The sequence below is a fragment of the Panthera uncia genome, chromosome D2, assembly GCF_023721935.1.
Source record: "Panthera uncia isolate 11264 chromosome D2, Puncia_PCG_1.0, whole genome shotgun sequence".
NCBI classification, from domain to species: domain Eukaryota; kingdom Metazoa; phylum Chordata; class Mammalia; order Carnivora; family Felidae; genus Panthera; species Panthera uncia.
The window spans coordinates 28,185,623-28,211,076 of record NC_064818.1 but is presented as its reverse complement, the minus strand read 5'-3'; the positions used below and the strand labels follow the sequence as shown (position 1 = coordinate 28,211,076).

Here is a 25,454-nt window from a genome sequence, read left to right as displayed (position 1 = left end):
CCTCTCTCCCCTCCCTCTCTCCCCTCCCTCTCTCCCCTCCCTCTCTCGCTCTCTTTCTGCCCTTGCTCACCTGTGCACACACACTCTCTCTCTCAAAAAAAAAACCAAAAAACCAAAAAAAACCCAAAACAGATTAGAATAGTAAAATGGGAATAACTTTTCACCCATCTCCCATGCAGTGCTAAAGACTGTGGAGTTGTAAACTCATGATCATTTGAATGTTCAGATAGCTGAATTCATCACTTTTTTTCTTTTGAAGATTTTATTTTTAAGTAATCTCTACACCCAATGTGGGGTTTGAACCTATAACCCTGAGATCAACAGTTGTGTGCTCTACTGACTGAGCCAGCCAGGCGCCCCTGAATTCACTTTTCCCCCCTTTTTCCTTTAGACTTGTTCATTGTTTCTCAAATTTTATTTTGCATGAATATTACTGCTCAAAGTTGGATATACTCAACAATCTATACTGAACTTTATGGGCTATTTAAGGAATTTTCAAGAGTTATTTTGACTAGGTTTTTTTGCATGTACGGACTGCATGTCTAACCCCTGTGTAAACTACTGTATGCATGTTCTTCTGAAGTTTGTGGGTTTTTTTTTTTCTTTGTCTTTTTAGGAATATATTAGACATTTTTCTGTATCAGTACATACTGATATTCCATAGGATGGATGTGCTATAATTGAAACTGTTTCTAATTTTTTTCTTTTATAAATGATACTGCTGTGAACATCCTTGTATGTGCATGTTGATATCTTGATGTACTTAAAAAATTTTTTTTAATGTTTATTTATTTTTGAGAGAGACAGAGACAGAATGCGAGTGGGTTAGGGGCAGAGAGAGAGGGAGACACAGAGTCTGAAGCGGGGCTTGAAGTCACAAACTGTGAGATCATGACCTGAGCCGAAGTCAGACGTTCAACTGACAGAGTCACCCAGGCACCCCGATATACTTTAATGAGGATATCTGAAGAGTAATTTCCTAGAGGTGATTGCTGCCCCAGAAAGAATGTGCTTTAAAAAATTGTGGTCATAACAAAACATCCTCCATCCAGTAGTAGGAGAGAATGCCTGTTTTTGCCGCTCTGACAGTTGAAATTCTTGTTTTAATTTGTGTTTTTTTAACCATAAGCAAGGTTGAGCATCTATATTTATTTATTTTTTAAGTAATCTCTATTGCCAATATGGGGCTTGAACCCATGACCCTGAGATCAAGAGTCATATGCTCCACCGACTGAAGCAGCCAGGTGCCCCTGAGTATCTGTATGCATTTGTATTGCATTTGTATTTATAGTTTATTGCCTATTCATATCTTTTGCATATTTTTTGGTTGACTTGCTCATTTTTTCTTATGGGATTTTAAAAGTTGTACACGGTGTACATCTTTTTTTTTTTTTTTTTTACCAGTTTGTCTTTTGTCCTTTTACTTCATTTATGATACATTTTTTTCTCATTAATCTTCAGATTTTTGTGGCGCAGATTTATTAGTTTTCCTCTACTGTTTCTGGGACCATAGTTCATAAGACATGGGTAGGGCCCATTTTGAGTCAGAACTTATTTTATCTTTCTCAACTGTTGTCCTCTGAGTGGCGAGAATAATTTATCGGGGCTGGATGAGGTGCAGTGGCCCTTGTGAGTTTCCCTGTACCAGTTTATCTGTGAAATGCCTGTTCTCTTCATCCTCCTACTCCTGTGATTAGAAGCTATCAGATTGAAATTAAGTAAAAACCGATTCCTCCCTGATACACATGGTGATGAGTATTTGTTACAAAATTTGTTGATGAGGGAGGGACTGAGGTTGGATCAGTACTTTATAATCTTTGCTTCTATTTCACCAGAAGCCTTTAGGCTATATATAGACCATTTGAGTATTATTTAAAATGGGGAGTGGGAGGAGAAAGGTCATTTGGGATAATAGGAACCAAATTTAATTTTGTTAAAAGGTAAAAGTTATATTTCAGGGAGAATAGTTTTTATTTATTTTAAGTTTATTTGAGAGACAACATGAGTGGGGGAGGGGCAGAGAGAGAGAGAGAGAGAGAGAAAGAAAGAGAGAGAATTTCTCCCAAGCACGATCCATGCTGCCATCGCAGAGCCTGACATGGGGTTCGAACTCATGAACCCATGAGATCATGACCTAAGCCAAAACCAAGAGTTGATGCTTAACTGACTGAGCTACCCAGGCGCCCCTGGAAAGAATAGTTTTTAAACTTAACATTCAATCATTTTCTAATTATGATTAAACTTAAAAATTAGTATTCATTAGTATTCATCTACCATTTACCAGCTTTGTGATTTAGGGTTATTTAACCCCTTTAAGCCCACTTCTACATTTGTAAATTGGAGAGCTGTAAAATCCCCAAAGGGTTCTTTTTCTAATTAACTGAGAATAAATATGTGAAAGCAGCTAGCACAGTGCCTTTGCTTATCACAACTGGAGTATCATTTTCTTGTCAGATGAGGTTGGATGGGAAAATTACTCTCTAGTGCTCACTTTCTGAACCTATGATTTTAAATGTAAATGATTAATTTTAACTAGAAAAATACTTTCACTGGGGCGCCTGGGTGGCGCAGTCGGTTAAGCGTCCGACTTCAGCCAGGTCACGATCTCGCGGTCCGTGAGTTCGAGCCCCGCGTCAGGCTCTGGGCTGATGGCTCGGAGCCTGGAGCCTGTTTCCGATTCTGTGTCTCCCTCTCTCTCTGCCCCTCCCCCGTTCATGCTCTGTCTCTCTCTGTCCCAAAAATAAATAAAAAACGTTGAAAAAAAAAAAGAAAAATACTTTCACTAATGAAATATTTACTCCTATTGGCTTCTTATTGAAGGATTCTTTAAAATAATTTTTGATAGATTTTGAAAGGTTTTAAATGTCCTGAGTGAATTATAGTTGTAGAGAGACTAATTTGAGGGTTGAACAAAATGAAGATAAACTTCATATTTGAAGAAAACGTGGAGCATGAAATGTCAGGGTAGAGTATACAAGGAAGAGAATGTAAACTAATATATCTGTGTTATAATGGCTGAGTTTAAAATAAATGAAGGGTCACCTGAGTGGCTTGGTTGAGCGTCTGACTTCAGCTCAGGTCATGATCTCACAGCTTGTGAGTTCAAGCCACGCATCAGGCTCTGTGCTGACAGCTCGGAGCCTGGAGCCTGCCTCAGATTCTGTGCCTTCCTCTCTCTCTGCCCCAACCCACTCGCATTCTGTCTCTGTCTCAAAAATAAACATTAAAAAAAATTTTTTTTAAAATACATGAAGGGTGATAGCTAACTTTCCCTTTAACCTCACCAAGGCCTACATTCCAACAACAAGAATTTTTAGTTTAAGAAAAGAAAATTTCCAGGACTCTTCCAAATGTAGTATTCTGTAAATGATATTCTTTCCACGTAAACAAACTTACAGATTTGTTTTCTTTCCTCACAAGCAGAGGTTTTGGGATTATCAGAGGCTTGTGGAATTTATGGATGTTTTCCTCTAGTATCGCAATCGTGTCATAATCGATTGTGTCACATTTGTTACAGTCTCCTATCTGATTTTGGCCCTTCTCTGTGCTGTCTTCATGCCATGGTCAAATATATTTCACACACTTTAAATTCTTGTTCCTAAATGAAAGCTAATTAAAATGTATAATATAGACATCTGTTTCCTCCCTGTCCAGAACAAAGAGGACATGTTCTTGTACATTGCTTTTATTGGAACTGTAACTGATACTCCTTTCTTCGGGATACTTTGGCAGTTCGTATCAGAGGGGGACAATCTTTACGGTGTCTCTCTCTCTCTATAGTCCATATCTGTGAACGAAGGCATTCATAACGATTTATGCAGTGAATGCCATTAAGCTGCTTTCATTCCATATTCAATTTTTCTGTGTAGCACAGTTGCTGTTTTGGCCATGATTCCCATCAGCATTAATTTTGTTCAGGCACATTTTGTAGATGTGAACTCAGCCAAGAAAATTTTAGTATTGTGTTTGTACTTTTAAGCTGTGTAATTTTACATTGATTATTCCCATTGTAAAAGTGTGAACTGGGTAAAAAACTAACATTTTTGTTTTTATGTGTTGAACAAAGCATTTGTAGTATGAAGCAAGTTCCTAATGTTCTACCTCAGGAGCAGAGATGTTAGTTCATGGACCTTTTGATTCAGTAATTTCATTTATAAGTTATCCTGAGAAAAATAATAAAATATTTTGGTCATTCCAATTTTAATGAACAATTTTTGTGGCAAAGAATTTGAAACAAGTTGAAAGTTCAACAGTAGATAATTATATAAACTACTTTATATTTTTCATTGTTTACGACGTAACCACTTAAGATAATGATGTGGCAGATACTTAATAACAGCCAGCTCTCAGCCTTTCAGGATATATTATTACCTGAAAAGAGCTGTTTATGGAAAATTATATAACTGATGGTTCCATTTAAAATATGTACATACTCATCTCCTCAACATGTAGATTATTGTCTCTTGGTGGTGGGATCACAGATAATTACTGCTGTTTGTAATCTGCATGTTCATTAACATGTGTTTTCAAAAGGTGAAAAGTATCACAACTCTATTTTCCTTAATATTTCTATTCTTATCATTCTTTTGCACCTGGTAGAGAAACAGTGTGCGTAATGGTTAGCATGTGGGCTCCAGCTTTATGGAGACCAGGGTTTGAATCCTGCCTTGCGCAGTTACTACCTCTGTGACCTCTTACGGGGGTGAAACCTCATTAGGCTTCACCTTATTGATCTTTATTGTTGTTGTTGTTTTTAATTGATCTTTAAAATAGGGTTTTGTTTTTTTTTTAAGATTAAATGAGTATATGCATGTGAAATTTATAGCAAGGTGTCGGGCACACATAAGCCTACAATAAATGATAGCTTTTATTAATATTGTCATAACCACATGAAAATGCCAATATTCTTCTGTTAAAGCAATTTTTAAATTTAAAAAGGACATTTTTGCTTTAGGAAATTTAGAAAACACAGGAAAACAAAATATAATTCTAGTCAAAGATGATTAGAATCATGTATGTACAACTTTGTATTCTTTGAAAACCCAATACCTTAATAATGAATTGCTGGATGTTCTATATTTAATGTATTTACTGAAATATGGATCTATTTTATAATCTTTTTAGATCAAAACTTAAAATAGAAGATATAAAAGAAGCCAACAAAGCACTGCAGGTGAGTAGGAAGTGTCTTCCTCAAGTAGGGAAGTATAGATATATGTGACAGTCTCCAACAGAAGGTAAAAAAAGTCCTGTATGAATCTAAGGTATTGTAATCGAGTCCCGCGATGTATAGAGGCAGAAGCACTAAACAGGGAGCTGGGACGATGGGGATCCAGCTCCTCCCTATTATTCCTCTAGAATTAATAATCATGTTGGAAATGACCTTGGAAATAATTTTATCTACTCTCCTACAAAGCACGGCATGACAAAGTGAAACAGTCTTTGACTTTGAGCTCGAGTTCCTATCCTGGTCTGTTACTTATCAGGTTTTGACCTTCAACAAGTCATACCTTTATGGAGTCTGTTTTCTCTTCTGAAATGGCTGGTGAAATGGCCTTATGATTTTGCACGGCTTTGCTTTGAATATTGAGGTTAATATGTGTGAAAAGTGATTAGTACAGTCTATCAGTATATGATTCTGAATGTGTCTGGATACAGGAATCCCTTCTACAACACAGGAGAAAAATGGTCTCTCTGTGAGTACTTCAGTGAGATTGCCTCCTACCACATAGCTTCCCATTTTTTTAATTATTGTTTTTTTTAATGTTTATTTACTATTGAGAGACAGAGACAGAGACGAGCCTGAGCAGGGGAGGGGCAGAGAGAGGGGAGACACAGAATCTGAAGCAGGCCCCAGGCTCTGAGCTGTCAGCACAGAGCCCGACACAGGGCTTGAACCCACAAACCGCGAGATCGTGACCTGAGCCGAAGTTGGATGCTTAACCAACTGAGCCACCCAGGAGCCTCATAGCTTCCCGTTTTTAAAAAGTTATTTATTTTAGGAGCCCTTGGGTGGCTCAGTTGATTAAGTGTTTGACTTGTGATTTCAGCTCAGGTCATGATGTCATGGTTTGTGAGTTTGAATCCCATGTTGGGCTCTGTGCTGACAACGTGGAGCCTGCTTGGGATTCTCTCTCTCCCTCTGTCCCTCCCCTGTGCATGCTTTCTCTTTCTCTCTCTCTCAAAACAAAATAATACACTTAAAAAAAATTAAGTAATCCCTGCACCCAGTGTGGGGCCTGAAGTCACAACCACAAGGTCAAGAGTTGCACGCTCCTCTGACTGAGCCAGCCATGTGCCTCCATTTTGTTTTTTATCAAAAAACATGAAAATGTTACATGTAAATAATTTAAAAGGTAAATTAGTGCTAGGAGGACTTAAAAAAAAAAATAGTAGCAGTCTCTTGTTCTTCACCCCCTTATCCCTTATCCACTCTAGCTCCTGCCACCTGAAGGGAGCTACTCTGAATTCTCTTGGTTATTTCTTCTGGCACTTATCCCCCTATTTCTAAATAATATGCAATATAATTCACTCATTTATTTAAGACCTATTTTAGATATATATTATTATTTATTTCTTTGAGAGAGAGACAGACAGACAAAGAGAATATCCCCAGCAGGCTCCACGCTGTCAGCACAGAGCCCAAAGCGGGGCTTGAAAACGAACCATGAGATCATGACCTGAGCAGAAACCAAGAGTCAGGTGCTTAACCAACTGAGACACCCAGGCGCCCCTATTTTAGACCTGTCTATTGCCTGGTTAACATGGTAGATGAGGAGCATTTGCTCACTCTCACCTTGGTCTGTTTGCTCTTCATCGTCCTCCCAATATAATTAAGTAAAAGTTTCTGTAGAATTCATTTACTGGATATGCTTTATTATGGCTATTGAAATATTCTTTGTTGGGCCATGTGGTATATATTGTGACTATATTTTCTTTCTTGAACTACTTTTTTCCTCTGGAGTTAATAATTGCCTTAAAAGTTTTGTTGTATTTGAACATCAGAGTTTGCTCATACCTTTAAACACCTCTATAATATGCTTGAGAAAAGTTTTCCACATGGTAAAATGAATCAGGTAATTATTTAATTTTTTTTTTCCTTGGAGTCCTCCCTCCTGGAGTTCTTTGCTCTCCTGCTCCAGTCTGGTCTGGTTAGCCCTGTCTTGACATTTTCCTTTTCTTCCATTCTCAGAATTCCCTTTACCCTTCTTGAATGTTAGAGCTCCTGTTACCTGAACCCCTTAACTTCTTTCTTGGTTTACTCCCTTGTTTGGGACAATGCATTCTTTGATAGCTTCCTGGAAAATGTTGAATGAAGGTCAATGTTTTAAGAATTTGTGCATCTGCATAGATGCCTTTTATTTTGCTCTCACATTTTTTTGGACGGGTATGGGTGTCTGCCCAACTGTCATTATTTAAACTCTGTAAAATTTTTTTCATTATGACACATACCGTGTATATAACTGTATTCATACAACTTAAAAACGATGGCATACTCTGTGACTTAGTTTATAGGGAGATTACATTCTCCTCTTTACAGTAGCAATTCTCTATTTTGTGTTAACCACTGTTCTTTTTCTTTATAGTTTTATCATTCTTGTCTATCTTTATAAAATATCTAGATTTTTGTTTTTGTATACATATGAAAATGGATTTATTTATATGTGACTTAATTTTTCTTGTCCTTGCTATTGACCTGTTGATTGGGTCTGGGAGGGCTGTCCTCCAGTTTCTTACATTCTGGATATTATCTGCCATTTCATAGTAGCAAACTTGTTCCTCTGTCCTCTTATTGCTGTAAACTGGAAGTTAAACCTAAAAGGCTTGGTTAGATTCTGGTGCAGACTTCTCTGAGAATTTTTATCCCTGCTACCATATTTTTAATATTCAGCAGGCCTTATTTACTCATTTTTCCTTTTAAAATTAGCAATCTGCATTTTATCTCTGATGATATTCATTATAGTTTCTTTAAAGTTTTCTTTTGCTACTGCCATTCTGTCTTCGGAATTCCCTTCTTGGGTTTGTTTCTTTGGCTGAAGTACGTCCTGCCTGTCATTCCTTAAATGTTGGAATATCCTCCCATCTCAATAAAGGCACAAAAAATCTTGGAAGTCCTGTGTGTGTTGGCCGGGCGGATGAGAGTGGGTTGTTACAGACCGGTAAGCCTCACCATTGAGAAATCTGTTAACTCACAAACTGTTGGCCATCCTCTCCAAATTATGTTAATATCTATAGGACTTTTCTCTGGGGCAATTGAGTTTCTCCAGAGAAGGATCCTCTAATATCCTGTCTTGGGGGTGTAAGTTGGGCAGCTGACATTTTGGAATTGGACAGAGAATAATGGCCATGTTTACAGAATGATAGCTTCTAGTTTTGGCTCTGCTTGAAAACTGCTGTTTCCTTGAGGAGGCAACTTCAGCTCTCTGGACAAGTTTTCACATCTGTAAAATGGGAATGGAGTTGCTAATCTCTGAGGTCCCTTCCAGCTGATGCACAAGGCTTGCCCTGCAGTGTACACATACAGCCTTTCTATTTGGGAGACAGGCAGGGTGAATTCAGTCAGATTAAAATAAGATTGGAAGGCCAAGCTCTGATGTCAGAAAGATTAATTCTGAACCTAATGATGCTGCTTTGAAACCTGCTTCACATCAGGCTTGCCATCCCTTAAGGTATAGCTGGGCAGGAAGCAAATCTTCCACTAGGTGACTTTTGGACATTTGGGAAGTCACTTTCCTTTTTAATGGCATTCATCAAGTTGCATTGGATTATTATTTTAAATGTTTTCTTTTTTATTTTTGAGAGGGAGCATGAGTGGGGAAGGGGCAGAGAGACAGAGGGAGACACAGAATCCAAAGCAGGCTCTAGGCTCCAAGCTGTCAGCAAAGAGCCTGATGCTGAGCTCAAACCCACGAACCACGAGATCATGACCTGAGCTGAAGTCGGATGCTTATCTCATCTTGCTTTAAAAAAAAATTCTACAATTCAAATCATTTAAAAAAAATTTTTAAATATTTATTTTTGAGACAAAGCACAAGTAGGGGAGGGGCAGAGAAAGAGACACACACAGCATCCAGAGCAGGCTCCAGGCTCTGAGCTGTCAGCTCTAGTCAACACGGACTAGAACTCACGGACCGTGAGATCATGACCTGAGCCAAAGTCGGACGCTCAACCGACTGAACCACCCAGGTGCCCCCAAGTCATTTGATTCTTTACTGGTATTTGATAGTAGCTCTCCAGGTTTTTTTCTTTTCTCTAGCTTACTTTAAGAATATATAACATATACATGTAATACATATGCAAAATATGTATTAACTGTTAATTCGTAATGCTTCTGGTCAACAGGTTCTTAAATGTAGTTAAACTTTGGGGGGTTCCAGTTACACGTGGATTTTTTGCCTCTGTGGTGGATCGGCACCTCTAACCCCCAATTTGTTCAAGGATCTGCTTGGTTCTTTGGCATTGTGCCTTAGTCTGGGCTATTTTAAAAAGGAACATGTGGTGAGATTAATCAGAAGCACTCAAGTATCTTCTCATTATAAAGCTGGCATCATCTAACAAAGTTGCTTTTGTAGGGAAAAAATGTTCTTAGCCAGGGTCTTGGATGGGTTAAGAATGGGTCAATTTAGAAATTTCAGGTGTCAAGTTAACTCTTACCGGTTAAAGACTACTTACATACATATTCTACTTATCTACACAGTAGCTATTAAATTTGTTATATAACTTAAGGGAAATTAAGTCATATAAAACAATGTAAGGTGGTATCTAAAATGACAACTTCAAACGTGATTTCCAAATTCTCTTCAAATTTAAGGACTTACGGTGGTATATGGTATACATTATGCCAAACTCATGCATTTCATAGTGAAAATGTATCCTTATTGTTGGACTAGATAATGTCCAAGGTTTTTTCTTTTTTTTTTTCATGTTAGTTTTGAGAGAGGGAGAGACAGAGTGCAAGCTGGGGAGGGGCAGAGAGAGAAAGGGAGACAAAGAATCCGAAGCAGGCTCCAGGCTCCGAGCTGTCCGCACAGAGCCCGACACGGGGCTCGAACTCACAAACCGTGAGATCATGACCTGAGCCAAAGTCAGATGCTTAACTGACTGAGCCACCCAGCCAGGCGCCCCGGTTTTTTCTTTCTTAAAGTGAACTCCCATCAATAGATTTAAAAACAAAAATCATGGAAATGTCCACATACAGTTGTACAGAGAAGTTAACCCAGTTTTAGTATTTAACAATATATTGCCAATCTTGTTTTATTTATATTCAACCCCTACCCCTTCTTTCTTATCCAGATTATTTTGAAGCAAATCCCATACTTGTTTATCTCTCCAACTATTTCAGTATTTCTATATATTCCTACAAGAGGTTCTTGGTTGAAAATGTTTTCACATGTAATTTTTATTGTTAACACTTTGAGCATTAATATGCACACTTCTTCCTACTAGGGACTGGTTTGGTTGAAAGACAAAGAAGCAACACATTGTAAACTTTGTGAAAAGGAATTCTCGCTCTCCAAGAGAAAGGTAAGGGAGATAGATAGGAAGTGAATCCAAAAGCTTTGGTGCAAACATGTCTTCTAATTTTATTCATTCTTTGATTTTTTCCATTTAATAGCACCACTGTAGAAACTGTGGGGAAATTTTCTGTAATGCTTGCTCTGACAATGAACTGCCGTTGCCTTCTTCACCAAAGCCAGTACGGGTTTGTGATTCCTGTCACGCATTGCTGATCCAGAGATGCTCATCTAACTTGCCATAAAACTCCAGAACTAAGTCCTTACGTATGAAAGTACCTACAATGGATGGTTAATGTATGAACCTGCATACGCTGTGTTTAGACAGTCCTTCTTAAGCAGCTTTCAGATGGTATTGGTTATCAGTTTTATCTTCCACACATTCATGGGAATTAGAAGCTATAGAATAGCTCATTGTTATTCAAGAACTTTCAACAGGGCATGCTTTAAAATAACTTTAGCTTAATTCCTCATTAACTTTTAACGCCATTTAAATCATGTAACTTTTAACGCCATTTAAAAGGCCAGATAAAGTTCACACACACACACACACACACACACACACACTTGCCTTATTTTGTAAAGGCCTTCTGTAAGGGTGCAGATTAATTCTCCAGATTGTCAAATTGGCATTTGATGATGCCTGTAGTTTTAATGCACTTTAAAGCTTCACAGTTCTCAGAGAAAGATCAGAAATACATTGGACTTTTTGCAAGTATTAATATTCCAACTCAAGACTTTTCCTTAGCTTGCAAAGATTTCAACTCTGTCCTTTCTGCCCTACTTCATTTGCCCGTCTTGCATTAGAAAAGGCCAGTACTTTATCCTATAGAATTTCCTTTTGGTCATCCTCTAATCATTAATGTATTTATTAGTACTTCTCAGATACAGTGGTTTAAAGAGGTATTATTTATTTTACCTCAATTTTTTCCTTTGAAAGGAAGTTAAAACTTATCCTCCTTTACCTTTCTTTTTACCAAAAAAAGAAAAAAGTTCTTACAGATCTTTCCATACGCTATACCTGCTAACACTGCTAGTTTTTTCAGGGAGGGCTCATACTTCTTTCAAAAGAAAAACCTGTCCCCAGAAAAAAGGTTTATTAATAGTAAGGGATTACAAGCTCCTGATTGGTTCTCCTCTGAGCATTAAAGGAGAAACCTAAAATAGCTAAACTTTGCCTTTGATAGGACTTGGGTAATTAACTTTATTAGATTTCCATTCTAGTGACTTTTAGGAAGCATTACATCATAGTGATCCACTACTGCAGTTATAAACACAGTGAACTCTTCACCATGTAATGAGAACCTCCAAGGCAGGATTCTTTCTGGAACAGAGGATCTGGTCTCAGCCCTGCCATGACACATGAACTATGTCAAGCATGAAAGATTCAGTGAACACTAATCCCCTTATACTGCTTGTAGCATACCAAGAATATGTAAAGTTACCCTTGTATAAGTAACCTTTGAATAGCATCACCACTTGGGAGACCCCTCTTAGGTATTTTTAGCCATGCACTTTAAGTCTATGAATCTTTCACACAGATAGGAATTAATCCTAGGAATATTATAGAGAATTAATCATGACCACTTCCCTCCTACCTAAAACGGTTACTACTCTGCAGGATCATTTCCTCAGAATATATGTATTTTCACTTGGGTTTAAAAAATGAATTTTCTAAATTGCCAAAGTATGAAACCAGTATTTTACTCGCATTATTTTCTCCATATCCAGTTAGCTTTTGAGGTCTTCAGTTAGAACTGTTGTACAGATTTTTAGGTGGTCTTTCTTGAATGTCGACAGAAATATTGTCAAGAGATGAATTATATTCTTGAACTGTTTTGTATTGATGGGATGAATTAACATTTTTATGATTACTAAAAATGAGAATAAGCAAATATGAAATTTCAAATACTAGGTGTTTTATTACTGTGCTTACTAGAACAAATTTTTGAATGTGATTTTGCTTAAATTCCAAGGCTTGGTTTCATTCAACAGACCGTGATTTTCAGTCCCCTTTAAATTCATTATTCAAAACTCCCATTATCCCCATTGATTTGGGCTTTTTGTATGCAAGCCTTTGGGACAGCAATACAACTTGCTTCATTTAGTTTGGGCTCTTATTTAAAAACTATTTATTACTAAATTTTGGATTTTGTTATAAAACTTAATTTGTATTGTGAATCTACACTTTCTATTTGTCAAGATTTGCCCTCATAGAAACTATGAATCTCACAAACCATTCCGTCTAGCCAGTACTACAGTAATGCTATGGTGGTGCCAAGGAATTGTAATTCTTACTCTGTGCTGTTTTAAAACAAAATGTGAATTTTATAAACCAAATAAAAGATATGAAAAATTGCCCTTTGAAAGGCTAACTTGCATTTATAACTTTTATTGATTTTAATAGGGTAGTCCTGGGGAAAAAAGCCCATAGGATCTCTAAAGGGTTAAGTGGTATGAGCCTAATACTTAAACGGATAATTAAGGGAGGAGTACAAGCATTAAACAAGTCACTGCTCCATTTAAGCTAACACAGCTTCCTTCTCTAACAGCAGAAATCACTCCTTAGGAGTCACTTTGTCCAGTGTTCACGTAGATACGGCACCTTCTACCAATATGATTTACAATCAGTAACCGACACAAAGCATTCTAGGACAGACCACACTATTATCTCCCATGTTGATATTTATTACATTAATAACATTTCTAGCAAAAACAAGTAACAAGGTCAATAACTGAATTCACATTGACAGGTTTCATTTTGATCCATTAGCCAATTTGGAAAAAAGCCATATTGATCAAAGGGATTAAAAGTAAAAAGCACCTTTTCCTTGCTACATATAGTATTTTTAAACACAATGGCTCTAAAACTCCAAACAGATATCAAATGCAAAATCCAACTTCCAGGACTCTCATTTTAATTGACTATCACATGGACTGGTCTCTTACATTTGTTTAATCATTTATACAGTTACTAAAAAACCATATACTTTAACTATTGGGCAGGAAAACTGAAAATAACAGCTGTGAGAATTATACTCCACAGTAAATACTTTTTGTACTGAATTCTCATGTCACTGAGAACCTTAACCTAGTCTAACATTTAGAGAGAACTTACAACTATCATTTTTTTGGGAAACATTTTTGGTACTTCAGTCAAGTGCTGAGTGAATCTTATTCTAAACTCTAGGGCTAGAATTTAAACTTCCAACGCTCTCATCCCCAGGTAACACAATTAGGAATATTCAGAAATCCAGATACCCTTTAGATCTTCATTTCAGAGCTATGCTTGATAAATGACATTTGAAAAAGAACGACTAATATAGAAATTAGTGGAATTTATACTCCTGAAGCCACCTACACTCATCTTTAGGTTTTATATATTTACAGTATTGTCCAGGAGAAATTAAAAGAAAAAAGTTACACTATTTTCCAAGCTCTATTTCAGATGTCTGCTTATTAAAGACTTGTGGTTTATGCAAAGGTGAACCATTGTCCTCTAAAATTACACTATACTACTACTTGTAGAGCTAATAGTAAAATACATCAACCCAGATCTTATGAAAGCAGCACATCCTTAGGAGTAACTAGTATATAAAAAGTATCAACATCAGTGGTTTGAATATAAAAATTTATTTTTAAGTCAAAGTATGCAACAAATAAAACCTACAGAAAACAGATTTTCCCATCACAATCTGTTGCTTTACCAAATAATATTTTGAAAACACATTCCTTCAGTCATTATAAAGTTCTTAAAATACAAAAGAAATTAAATCTGTAAGAAAGTCTAGTAGACCAGACACTGTTGTCAGGACTTTGATGTTGGTGGTTATGCTTTAATACATCCCACGCCATCCACCTCCACTCATGCCACCTTGCCCATAGTAACCTCCACTGCCTCCACCGCCACGGCCTTTAAAAAAAGAACAAAAAACACAAGAATTGTTTAGCAGGAAATATCAGTGCATACTACGTTAAAGATAACATGAGCTTAAAAACGTCCACACATGGGACTAACAGATCAAACCACAGTAACCAAAGACACTTACCATAACCACCCAAGCCATCAGGAGTACCATATCCTCCACTGTAATTGTTACCCATTCCCATTCTTCCAACAGATCCATAACCTCCCTGATTATCTTAAAAAGAAAAAAAAAAAGTTGGAGATTGACTGTAAAATGTGTAACTCTGCTTATTTAAAAAACTTTACATACCCATTCCATCTCTGCCATAGCCTCCCATTCCAGAACCTCCCATTCCAGAACCGCCTCCAGGAGTAGAATTCAAGAAGAGTTCAATGTACCGATGTTCTTTAAGAAAAAAGAAAAGATTAATAGGGATGAAAGCAATGATGGATCAAATTTATCAATAAAAGCATAAAAATAATGACTAGCTAATATTAACCTGAAAGCATGTTTATAGACTTCCTATTTACAGACTTCCTAGTGGAGTGATAAAATGAATGCCAGACGGGCTACAAACCTAACTTACCAAGTTTGTTCAAATCGTACAACCCTGAACAAGCAAAAACTGGATGAGGACTCTGTTTCCTCATCTATAAAAAGGGCTGATTCATTATTGTAGAACCAGCTAGTGTACTTCTTACAATATATTCCATGTCCCCAGGGACACCTGGGTGGCTGGCTCAGTTGATTAAGCATCCATCCCACTCTTGACTTCGGCTCAGGTCATTATCTCATGGTCATGAGATCCAGGAGACCAAGCCCTACATCAGGCTGTGTGTGCTGGGCATGGAGCCTGCTTGGGATATTCCTTCCCTCTGCCCTTCCCCTACACGTGCTCGCTCTCTCAAAAAAATGTATACTCCACGTCCCAAGAACTGAATTAGAATCATGAAAGTAATGTCCACAAAAACCTATTTTCTACTGACTACAAAATGATCTGTGTATAGTCAGATTTAGGAATCACTAGTCAGGGTAAAATTTAATATTTAAAATGGATTTGATAACATGCAGAAATAACTTCCCTGAGTTAGTTGACATATGGGTTAAGCGGTGATTTGCAAATGGCATGGGAACTCAGGCAAATGCGAGTAACATTACCTATTTTCCCCCAATAATAACTTAAGCTGTAATAACCTGTCAAGTACTAAGCCTGAATTACCTTTTCATTAAAAAGGCCCGTAAAAAGCCTTTAAAAAGTCTGAACTTATTAGAGGCCATATGGTTTCAGGTCCCAATAACTGCCAAGAATTGTATCTACAGATCCTGTAACATCTTACATATGAGGAATTACAAATGAGAGTTATTTTAGAAATTCACACCTGAGAAATGAGTTAGCAAGCCAAAGATACCACTTACGCATGTTATTCTTATCTTTAGACATGGCAGCTACGGCATCTTCATGTGTCACAAATTCTACATCTGCTTCTCCTGTTGCTCTGCCATCAGCTCCAATATCAATATGCACTCGTATTGGATTTAGTGGTGAGAAGAACTAAACAAAACATGTTATTAATTTTTCTATTTAGATTATCAGAAGTAAATTACCACATACCCTTATGCGTTAAAACAAACCTCTCTACTGCTCTGTATTGCAAGGCTAACAGATCAACTACAACAGTTCTGGGAATAATATAAAATTATACACTCAGGGGAAAATGCAAAGAAATTCTCTTTAAAATAAGCTAATAATGGGGCGCCTGGTGGCTCAGTTGGTTAAGTGTCTGACTTCACCTCAGGTCATGATCTCACTGCTTGTGAATTCGAGCCCCCACATTGTGCTCTGCTGACAGCTCAGAGCCTGGAGCCTGCTTCTGATTCTGTGTCTCCCTCTCTCTCTGCCCCTCTCCCACGCTCTCAAAAATAAACATTAAAAATTTTAAAATAAGCTAATAAGAGTGCCTTGGTGGCTCAGTTGGTTAAGTGTCCAACTCTTGATCTTGGCTCAGGTCTTAATCTCACGGTCATGAGTTCAAGCCTTGTGTTGAGCTCCACCCAGTTTGGAGCACTTAAAAAAAATAACCTAAGTAAAAGAAAAAGCAAGCTAAGTGATATTAAAAGAAAAGAAAATTCTAACCCAAAACACAGTTCACTCTAAACAGAAAAAGTGTCATATCCTACCACTGAGAGGGAGAGGAGTTAAGTCCTCTGTCCTCCCAAGAAAAAGTATTTCGAAATTGCTAAAGGATAAATAGGTCACCTGAGACTTAGAAACATGCGCAGAGAATTTAGGTGTTAGGATTTAGACCAATGGAATTTGATAAACATATACCAACTATATGTGGACAGCTCCCAAAATATATTACTTAGTTCTAATCACAAGTTAACCAGGTTGAAGCAATCCTAAAAAGGTACTTAGGCCATCAGTTCCCAGTAAGATCTACAGCTAAATTCATTTTAGAACTAGATAGTAGTCTTGGCTTTGTAAGGCCCCCAGGATATCTACGGCAACTACTCAGGAGGTAAGAATGGATGTGACTAGATGCACCTGGGCTGAAGTTTTGCAGATTCTCTAACCAATTTGAAATCAACCAATTTCAAATCAGCAATAGCATCTATGCCCATTATTTTTACAGCTCCTGTTTCTAATCACAATATAGCTAGAAAGTCAAACTAAACTAAACTTTGACTTGTTAACGTATTTCCACTTCCAAAACTTGACAAGGGCAATAATATTCCAGTCATCTCTACTCTATGCTGATCACTTTTCACTAAATTTTTTAAAAAAAGTTTACTTATTTGAAAAAGAGCATGAGGGGAGGAGGAGCAGAGAGGGAGAATCCTAAGCAGGCTCTGCATGGTCAGCACAGAGCCCGATGTGGGGCTCGAACCCCTGAAACCCTGAGATCATGACCTGGGCCAAAATCAAGAGTCAGACGCTTAACTGACTGAGCCACCTAAGCATCTCTTCACTGAATTCTTAACTGGACTTTCTAAGTAAATCAATATACAATGGACAAAAAAATATTCACTGATAAGGATATATATATACATATTTATATACAGTATTAAAGGAATTCTGACATTAAAACTATAAAAAACATGAGTCCATTTAAGAATGCTTCAGGGGCGCCTGAGTGGCTCAGTCGGTTAAGCGGCCGACTTCAGCTCAGGTCACGATCTCGCGGTCCGTGAGTTCGAGCCCCGCGTCGGGCTCTGGGCTGATGGCTCAGAGTCTGGAGCCTGCTTCCGATTCTGTGTCTCCCTCTCTCTCTGCCCCTCCCCCGCTCATGCTCTGTCTCTGTCTCAAAAATAAATAAAACGTTAAAAAAAAAAAAAAAAAAAAAGAATGCTTCAAAATTGGATACCAGAATAAAACTATTACTAAAATTACTCACATTAGCAATGTCATTTTCAGTTGCACGAAAAGGTAATCCTCTCATATGTACAAAATGACCACCATGAAATCCCGAACTTGCATCACCAGCTCCACCATAGCCGTGTCCTCCCATACCTAATAAAATTTCCAGATTATAAATGGCTGATACATGTAAAGCCTCTTAACAACACTTCTTCTCTATACATTACTTTTCCTATTTATACCTTTTTCTTTGCCACCCAAGAAATCTTAACACTTACAGTTGTTCTAAACATCAAATAAAGAATCATTCTGAGCATCAAATACTGTAAGTATGTATCTGTATAAAAGCCCCATGTACGGATGCACTGAAATATGCCTATTTTTATACAAGCCACTTAACCTATATTAAACCACAAATGGTAGTAAAATACTAATATGCACCTAAAAATGAATGTCTTTAATATTTATTTACCTCTTCCATCTCTCATTCTGTCATCGAAGCCATCATTTCCATAGCCATAATTATTATAGCCACCATAGTCATCAAAACCTCCATAACCTGTATAATTTAATGAGAAATACATGAATACACTTTCAAGAGATAAATTTTATAAATCCAGTTCATAGAAACATTCTGTGACAACAGTCTGGTTATCTTATTACAAGTTTGCAACTCCCAACTCAGTGCATGTTAAAAAAAGCAGTTAACACTTGGTGGAAATAAAAAAATCTCAAAAGGATACATTTAGACATCAAATTAACTTTCATTCTGACGTTAAACAGAAAATGTCAAAATATGCCAAAATCTTCATTTTAATTTCTGTATTATGTAGGTGCCAATATGTGCATCAATCAAGTCCCATTGCTGGCCATGGGAATTCATATTTTCATGAACAGGTTTTTAAAACCTAGTAGGTACTGAAATTACTGCCATTTCTATATTTCTTGACAAAGTGTCAGGAACATTAAGAAAATGACAACAGAACCTTTGTTCATTAGATACACATACCACCATCATATCCATCACCTCCTCGTCGCATTCTGTCATACATACTTCCACGCCCAGCTCCATAATAACCCCCTCTTCCTCCTATCGGTCTATCATATGGTCCCGGTCGCTGGCCCAGCAATCTTCTTGGTGGATCATAAAATCCTTTGATTTCACTCCTGCTACTTCTGAAGATCTCAATATACCTATTTAAAAATGGTTTAAGGTACAAGTTTTAGCGTAAATGTATTAGAATAAATAAGATACTGGGCAAAAATGCAGTAAGTTTTTCTACATCTAGATACATAACCCAATTTAAATTGCCTAAATACACCATAAATTAACATTTTTTACACCTACAAACTTAAATAATATTTAAGTTTTACATAAATAGTCATTTGAAAACAATTCATAATAATTTTAGCTTGTTTCCTTTAGTACATCATAGGTGTTTAGAGAAAATAGCTGATTATAAAAAAGCATTTATCAACATCCTATAGAGAAATGGAAACAATCTAATTTTAATTTAAGCAAACTATTAGCATTAATTCCCCACCCAAATCTGTAGTTTCCAAGTTAAATTTAGATAATTATCAATTCTTTTAAACTACCCCAGAAAAATGTTATTGTAACCCCCCCATTTAAGCAATAGTGACCCACAACCCCCAAAAATAAAAATTTAACACCATCCCAAACTCTCCATCCCCACCTGTGCCCTATTCTTTCCTTGTGTTTCCCCAGAGCATTTTCTGCTATCTCCTTTGAAGCAAACTGCACGAAGGCCTCCCCTGTGCTTCTCCCCTGGTAGTCCATCGTCAATGTTATCCCATTTGGCACGATTTCCAACCCTTTAACCCAAGGACAAATAACCCCATCAAGGGGAACAGTGTTAAAGGCTGAAACATTCCCATCTGAATCAAATATTTAAAACAAGTCTAAACAAAACAAAACAAACAAAACAAAAAAGCTTAAGTTTCCCATCACCCCATAATACAAGCGGAAGATTTTTTTCAAATATTACTGGATTACATATTTTTTTTTTGCAACCAGTGTCTTTTTTAAATTACATACACTAAAAGCTCACCTATATTACATTAAAAAAGCCAAATCAAATTTATGCTCCATATAATTCATGGTTCATCACACATAATTACTCTCAATTAAGTTTATTGCACATTAGTTAGGTTTCACATATTCTAAACATTCTGTACTGAATATTAACTGGAGCATATTTCGTAACATAATACATTAACCAAGATACTATACTCAAAAAGACCCCAAAACAAATGGGTTTTACAAATTAAAAACTGAGTAATATAATAAAAATATATAATTAAAATACTACTAAACTTTGACTAATACTAGAGGTACCTTGAAAGAACTGAACTATTTCCTCTTTGCTGCAACCAAATGGCAGTCCACGAAGTCGTACTGTCCCATCACTAGCGTCATTTGGACCATTATGTTTCATAACCCAATCCATCTCAATAACGTTTGATTTAAACGCTATAAAAAATAAACAAGCACATAAAGCAGTCAATCAAAATATACTCTTGCTACAGGTACTGAAGAAACACCACTCAGTGGTGTACAACAGGAAATGTAACATATGGCTTGTTGACAATGCAAAGGCAAAACACCTTCCCATTTTGGGGTTGGCAAAAAGGGAAAAGTGAGTGAAACCTGTCCCACCCCCCACAAAGTACTGAATTTCTAAGGCCCAAATATTTTATAATGCCCAATCTTAAGAAAACTTACACAATTTCAGATTAGTCTTCAAATTCCATTTCCTGTCACCTTATTGTCAACTCTAGCCTTTTCCTCATTTCTCCAATTTTCATTCACTTTTCAGGTTTTATTATTCATTTGAATTATGCAAATTCTTTAAAACTTAATTACTCAAAAGCTGCACATACCACCAGTGTCCACTTACAGCAAGAGCCTAAGTCAAAAGTTCAATGAGTACTTCCTTCAATATTAGAAAAATGGCATTACAAAAGTCTAATTTTTAGATGCACTTTAAATCTGAACACGTCAAATTGCTTTTGAAGGAGGGGAAAAAATTCCTATCTCTACTTTAAATCTAAACACTTCTCAAAAGTTTTAAAATGACTTAATTAGGGTATGTTTTAAAAATCGGGGTAAAAGGCCTCAAAAGGCCTTCCAACAGTGTCTGTTTTTTGAAGCTACCTGTTTGGAGTATATTAAAGATGAGTTTACTCACTGCTTTACTTTTAAACACAAATTTTAAAAGGCAACACATTCACATTTTTTTTTTTTTAGGGTACAGTAAGAAGCCCTCCTAGCCTTCCAAAAAGAACCCATCCACACCCAGCTCCCTTCCCAAGAGACAACCATCCTTTTAGAATTCCAGTACATTTTAAAGAGGCTAATGCAGAAGTCCTTCAGCTGCAGAAACTTACCAGACGTTACAAATTTCACTAAGCAGCTGTAGGAATCCTACTCACCTGAGTATTTCAAACCTTTCCCTCACCACCTCCTCCCCTGTAAACAAAACAATTTGTTCACTTGATTCCTTTACGCTTGAAGGTATTCCATAACAGTGTTCACTAATATTTAATTTCACACCATCTAATTATCAGTGCAACTGTGAGAAGTAGCATCTGCAGAAAGTAAATTTTTTTTTTTGCTAGAATTGGTACATTTAAAAAAAAACTAACGGACAAATTTTCCCAATGTGGTTATTAAATACCTCTGCATGTAAATAACAACTTTGAGACTTGTTTTGTGGTTTTAAAAAATCCTGGGAGGCACTCTAGACACAGACACCAAAGTGGGAAGATTTTGAATTTTTTTTTTATCAGACGTTACAACTGATTTTTACGCACATGAATACTTGATGTGAATTAAGAAAACAAACAAAAAAATCATAAAAAAAAAACAAAACCCTGGATTTGAATCCCTATTCTGCCACTCAATGGCTGATGTAAGCAAACTTCTTAACCTCTCTGTTCAACTGTAAAATACAGATAGCACAGGTGCTTATACTTCACCGGACTGTTACTTTTAAGACTCGTTTATAAAGCTTGGTCCGTAGCATGGCTAATCATTCAATGGTAGTCACTGGGTTTTAAAGGGCCCTGTATAACTACTGAATTATACCACAAACAAAATAAAGAAACCTTAATTAAAGGACAGAAAACTATCCTGAGTCTTGAAATACAGATAGTTAAAGTCTTTTCCATAGTCAACATAGGCTTAAGCTTTCAAGCTTCCTAAGGAAGGATTATGTCCAAGGCAGAGGAAAAAGGAGGGCTTTTTGGAAATGTTTTCTATAGCACCTATTAGATAAAAAGCAGAGTAGTCCTGAAAAAAGTAGACCCTGAGTCAGTTTGAGAAAAAGTTACGACATTTTGAAGATCTCTACCATTTTCTTAAAAAAACCCCAAAAGACTTTAAAAAATGGCATCAACTTAAAAAAAAAATTCCTATAAAAGATGACTCAATAGAAAAAAGAAAAATTAAAGGATGTAACATCAAATGTTACTTCTTATAAAACATGTAAGTACTTTGCAAAATCAATTTAATGTGTTGTAAAAAGACCTTGGTGTGACGCTTTTTATTATTTAGAACGTTTCTTTCTTCAAAGTAAAGATACTTTGTTTTGGGAACAAACAAAAAGATGGTAACTGACTTATCTTCACTATAAACTTTAGCCCTTTCTAAGAAACACAAGCAAGCACACTAGTTTTGATTTTTGGATCAGTCTATACTAAAAAGACCTATACAAAACTAACAAAACATTAAGTCTGTAAAAAACACAATAATAAACTTAACACAATTGTAAGTGGAGAAAAAGTTAACCAGATTCAGAAGACAAACTATTTCACAGGATGACTCTTCTCCACTCTACATGTATGAAGACTACACAATTTTAAAAGCCACACTTGATTATTCCTTCAAAACTCAAAATTTGAGTCTAGAATTCTACTTACAAAACAAAACCAAGACAAACTCTGAAAGCATACAAAAAGACAATTTCCTCTAATACATTAATAAAGCGGTCTCAGACACTACCTAGAGTCTACCAATTATTCAGGATAATCCATCTCGACCTTTCTTTGCAAGTTTCACGACTAATCCCAATTCTGCTTTAAGACTTCCAAGTGTTAGCACCAATTAAAAATACCAGCAGCTGAACTAGTATAACTGAAGTCACTTTTGAGTGAGACTTTAATTTCCTAAACATGATATTAAGTGAAAGAAGCCAGTCACAAAAGTCCACATGATTTTAAATAGGTGAAGTTTATGGTATGTGAATTCTATCTCCAAGTTGCTAAGCATCTAAGAGGTAAAATGAAATATAAAATTCCTTTAATACACAGAGGCATATACTATCTTCTGAAATATAATGAAGTTAGGGTTTGATGTAACAATAAATAACTTTATAAATGGTAGCTCACTAGTCTTAAAAAATGAGAATGAACTTCAAATTTTGGCAATAAAGTGATAATTAAACTGAACATCTTACATCATTTCCCCTTGCCAATGTGTTTGCTCCTTAATTATCAGTAGAAAAGGTAGACACACCACTAATACCTAAAGGAGATGTTAAGTCCCTAAAATTACAAAGGAGTTCTTTTTTAAAACAAAGTTTACCATCACCTATTGCAGCTCAGCCACTTGTATACCAAAATAAGAACATCAAAAAAAGAACATGGTTATTAAAAATATAAAAGGTAATTAGTAATCAGATGGATTTCCAGATTATGCAGGTTAAAGGACACAAAAAAAGGTTTCTAGGGTAATCCAATTAGGAAAGCCATTATATCATGTACTACTTTACAGAAAACTCTAGGCTTTTTCAAAGGCTACTAAAATCAGACCATCTTCAACAATAGGAAGGTTTATTTGTTTTTAAAGCTGAAAAAAGTAGGTAATAAGAGTTCTTGTAAGGACTCCTATTCATTATCGGGAACTCTTTATAAAATTCTCAGGCCCTGACTCACTTTTTCAGGTACTCAGTGAAAATTACGGACCTAGCTTCCCTGTGTTCTAAGGCACCCCCGCCCCCCCCGCCAATCACACCACCACGTGACTGGGCTTTCGGTTTGTTTTGTTGTTGAGTAGGCTTTTTTTCTTGGCCAAAATATCACCACTGTCCTATACTAAATAAAAAACATGCTTAGCTGCCAAAAGAAAATAAATGCTAACTGTATTTTGATGTATTTTACTTCTACAGCCTCTCTGCACAACATACAACTCTTGGAGACTTAATATTGAAAGTAATTAAATTCCTACACAAATTTATGCCATCACTGTTTTAACTGCTTCCCAAAGGTAAAACTCCTACTTACATTATTACTCAGTGTAGTGCCAAACTACACAAAACCCACTGCTAAACCACCCACCCCTGCCCCAAAGTTCAAAAGGCTGTTATCAGAGTTCACTGGACCCGAACGATTATTTAAATTGCCCATTTCACATTCCTATTCGAAGTCAGCCGCTTTTCTGCTTACAAAAACAATCACCCACAAAGTCTTTACGTTTAAGAGAAATGTGAGAAAAATAAAACCCTCTGGAAAATCAGTACGTACTCTTTTCGAAGTTCCAAATCTGGAATATAAGGGCCGGCTAAGCGTCCTTTATTCCTCCCCGGAGACTTTTCGTTTATCTAGCTGCCCTAGAGACCGGAGAGCTAAGGAGAGTACGCCCCTTCCCCCCCGCCCCCCCCATCTTTCCGTCCGGCAGCCAAGCCTGGCTTAGAAACCGTCGCCACCGGGCGGCGGAATTACAAAGGAGGCCGTCTGCCTCCTTTGTCCTGGATTTGGGAGTTGAGCGCCTTCGTCGCCATTGGCTTTCCTCCCCCAGCTCCAGCCTCTCTCATCTTGGGAATCTGCGTCAGAAGTCACTCGCAGTCCCGCCAGCCCAGGGTAGCCCAGCCGAGACTGCGGAGGTAGGGAGGCCGCGGTGGGAGGCCAGGCCCATCCGGCGCCATTTCCATCGGGAGCGCGCCCGCCAGCCCAGACCCCCACCCCCCCACCCGCCCCACCAAGTGCCCAACCTTTCCCTGCTCGCTTCGCTCCCCTTCCGGGGGCGCTGTGACCTCCCCCCGGCCTTCTAAATCAGTTTTAGGAAGCTTAGGGGCAAAAAAGTAGAAAGAGGGGGAAGGGCGGGAAGCCGAAGTGGCCGCGCCACCGTACCCAAAATGGCGGAGGCCAAACCAGCAGGGAAAGCGGGGAAATGCTGGATGACCCCCACTTCGGGCCTCAGTTTCGTCCACTGAATTTCACCTGAGCCAAGTTCTCCCCCACCGCAGGCCGCCCTCCTTGAAGTGGGAGATCGCCTGGGAGGCGCAGTGTGACCGCCTCCGAGCAGCGACCTCCACACTTCCCCCCCCCCCACCCCCTCTCAGTCTCTCTTTCGTCCTTCTCCCGACTCCGCTCTCGAAACCACCAGCCCAACCTACCCCCTTTTACTTCAGATACCCTGTCGGGCGACAGTAACGCCGATTCTGGCGCTCGAGGGGTCGGTCGTGAAGAGGAAGAAGTCGCTCGCCTCGTGTAGCGCTCGCCACAACGGTTCTTCCAACCGTCTCAGGCGGTGGCAACCGCTAAGGGAGCTGCGCAGCAGAGCGACTGGCTTGGGGGGATGGGAGAGAGCGAGCGAGAAGGAGGGGGTGGGGCGAGAGCAACGAAGACCAGCTCCCCGCTCTCGCGAGACCT

At 37.7% G+C, this 25,454-nt stretch overlaps 2 protein-coding genes across 7 annotated transcripts in view; one reads left to right on the top strand and one right to left on the bottom strand.

Moving 5' to 3' along the window:
• The window catches only part of RUFY2 (RUN and FYVE domain containing 2), a 47,431-nt gene extending 36,607 nt beyond the window's left edge, over positions 1-10,824 (top strand). For both annotated transcript variants that reach the window (XM_049645131.1, XM_049645130.1), the window contains exons 16-18: positions 5,125-5,173; positions 10,447-10,524; positions 10,616-10,824. In XM_049645131.1, the coding sequence (XP_049501088.1) occupies positions 5,125-5,173; positions 10,447-10,524; positions 10,616-10,759 (271 nt within the window). In that variant the 3' untranslated portion in view covers positions 10,760-10,824. The remainder of the gene's footprint in view (positions 1-5,124; positions 5,174-10,446; positions 10,525-10,615) is intronic.
• Positions 10,825-14,131: 3,307 nt separating this feature from the next.
• HNRNPH3 (heterogeneous nuclear ribonucleoprotein H3) lies at positions 14,132-25,405 on the bottom strand. Of its 5 annotated transcripts, none has more exons than XM_049645136.1 (10): positions 25,218-25,405; positions 20,140-20,274; positions 19,478-19,616; positions 18,790-18,974; positions 18,253-18,339; positions 17,818-17,933; positions 15,839-15,974; positions 14,732-14,827; positions 14,564-14,656; positions 14,132-14,427 (listed from the first exon to the last, which is right to left on the bottom strand). In XM_049645136.1, the coding sequence occupies exons 2-10, from the start codon at positions 20,249-20,251 to the stop codon at positions 14,351-14,353; spliced, it is 1,041 nt and encodes a 346-aa protein (XP_049501093.1). In that variant the 5' UTR covers positions 20,252-20,274; positions 25,218-25,405; the 3' UTR covers positions 14,132-14,350. The 5 variants fall into 5 exon arrangements, with proteins under 5 accessions (XP_049501093.1, XP_049501095.1, XP_049501090.1 ...); XM_049645138.1 differs by having other exon boundaries at positions 25,199-25,321; XM_049645133.1 differs by lacking the exon at positions 25,218-25,405 and adding an exon at positions 24,327-24,488.
• Positions 25,406-25,454: the final 49 nt, after the last annotated feature.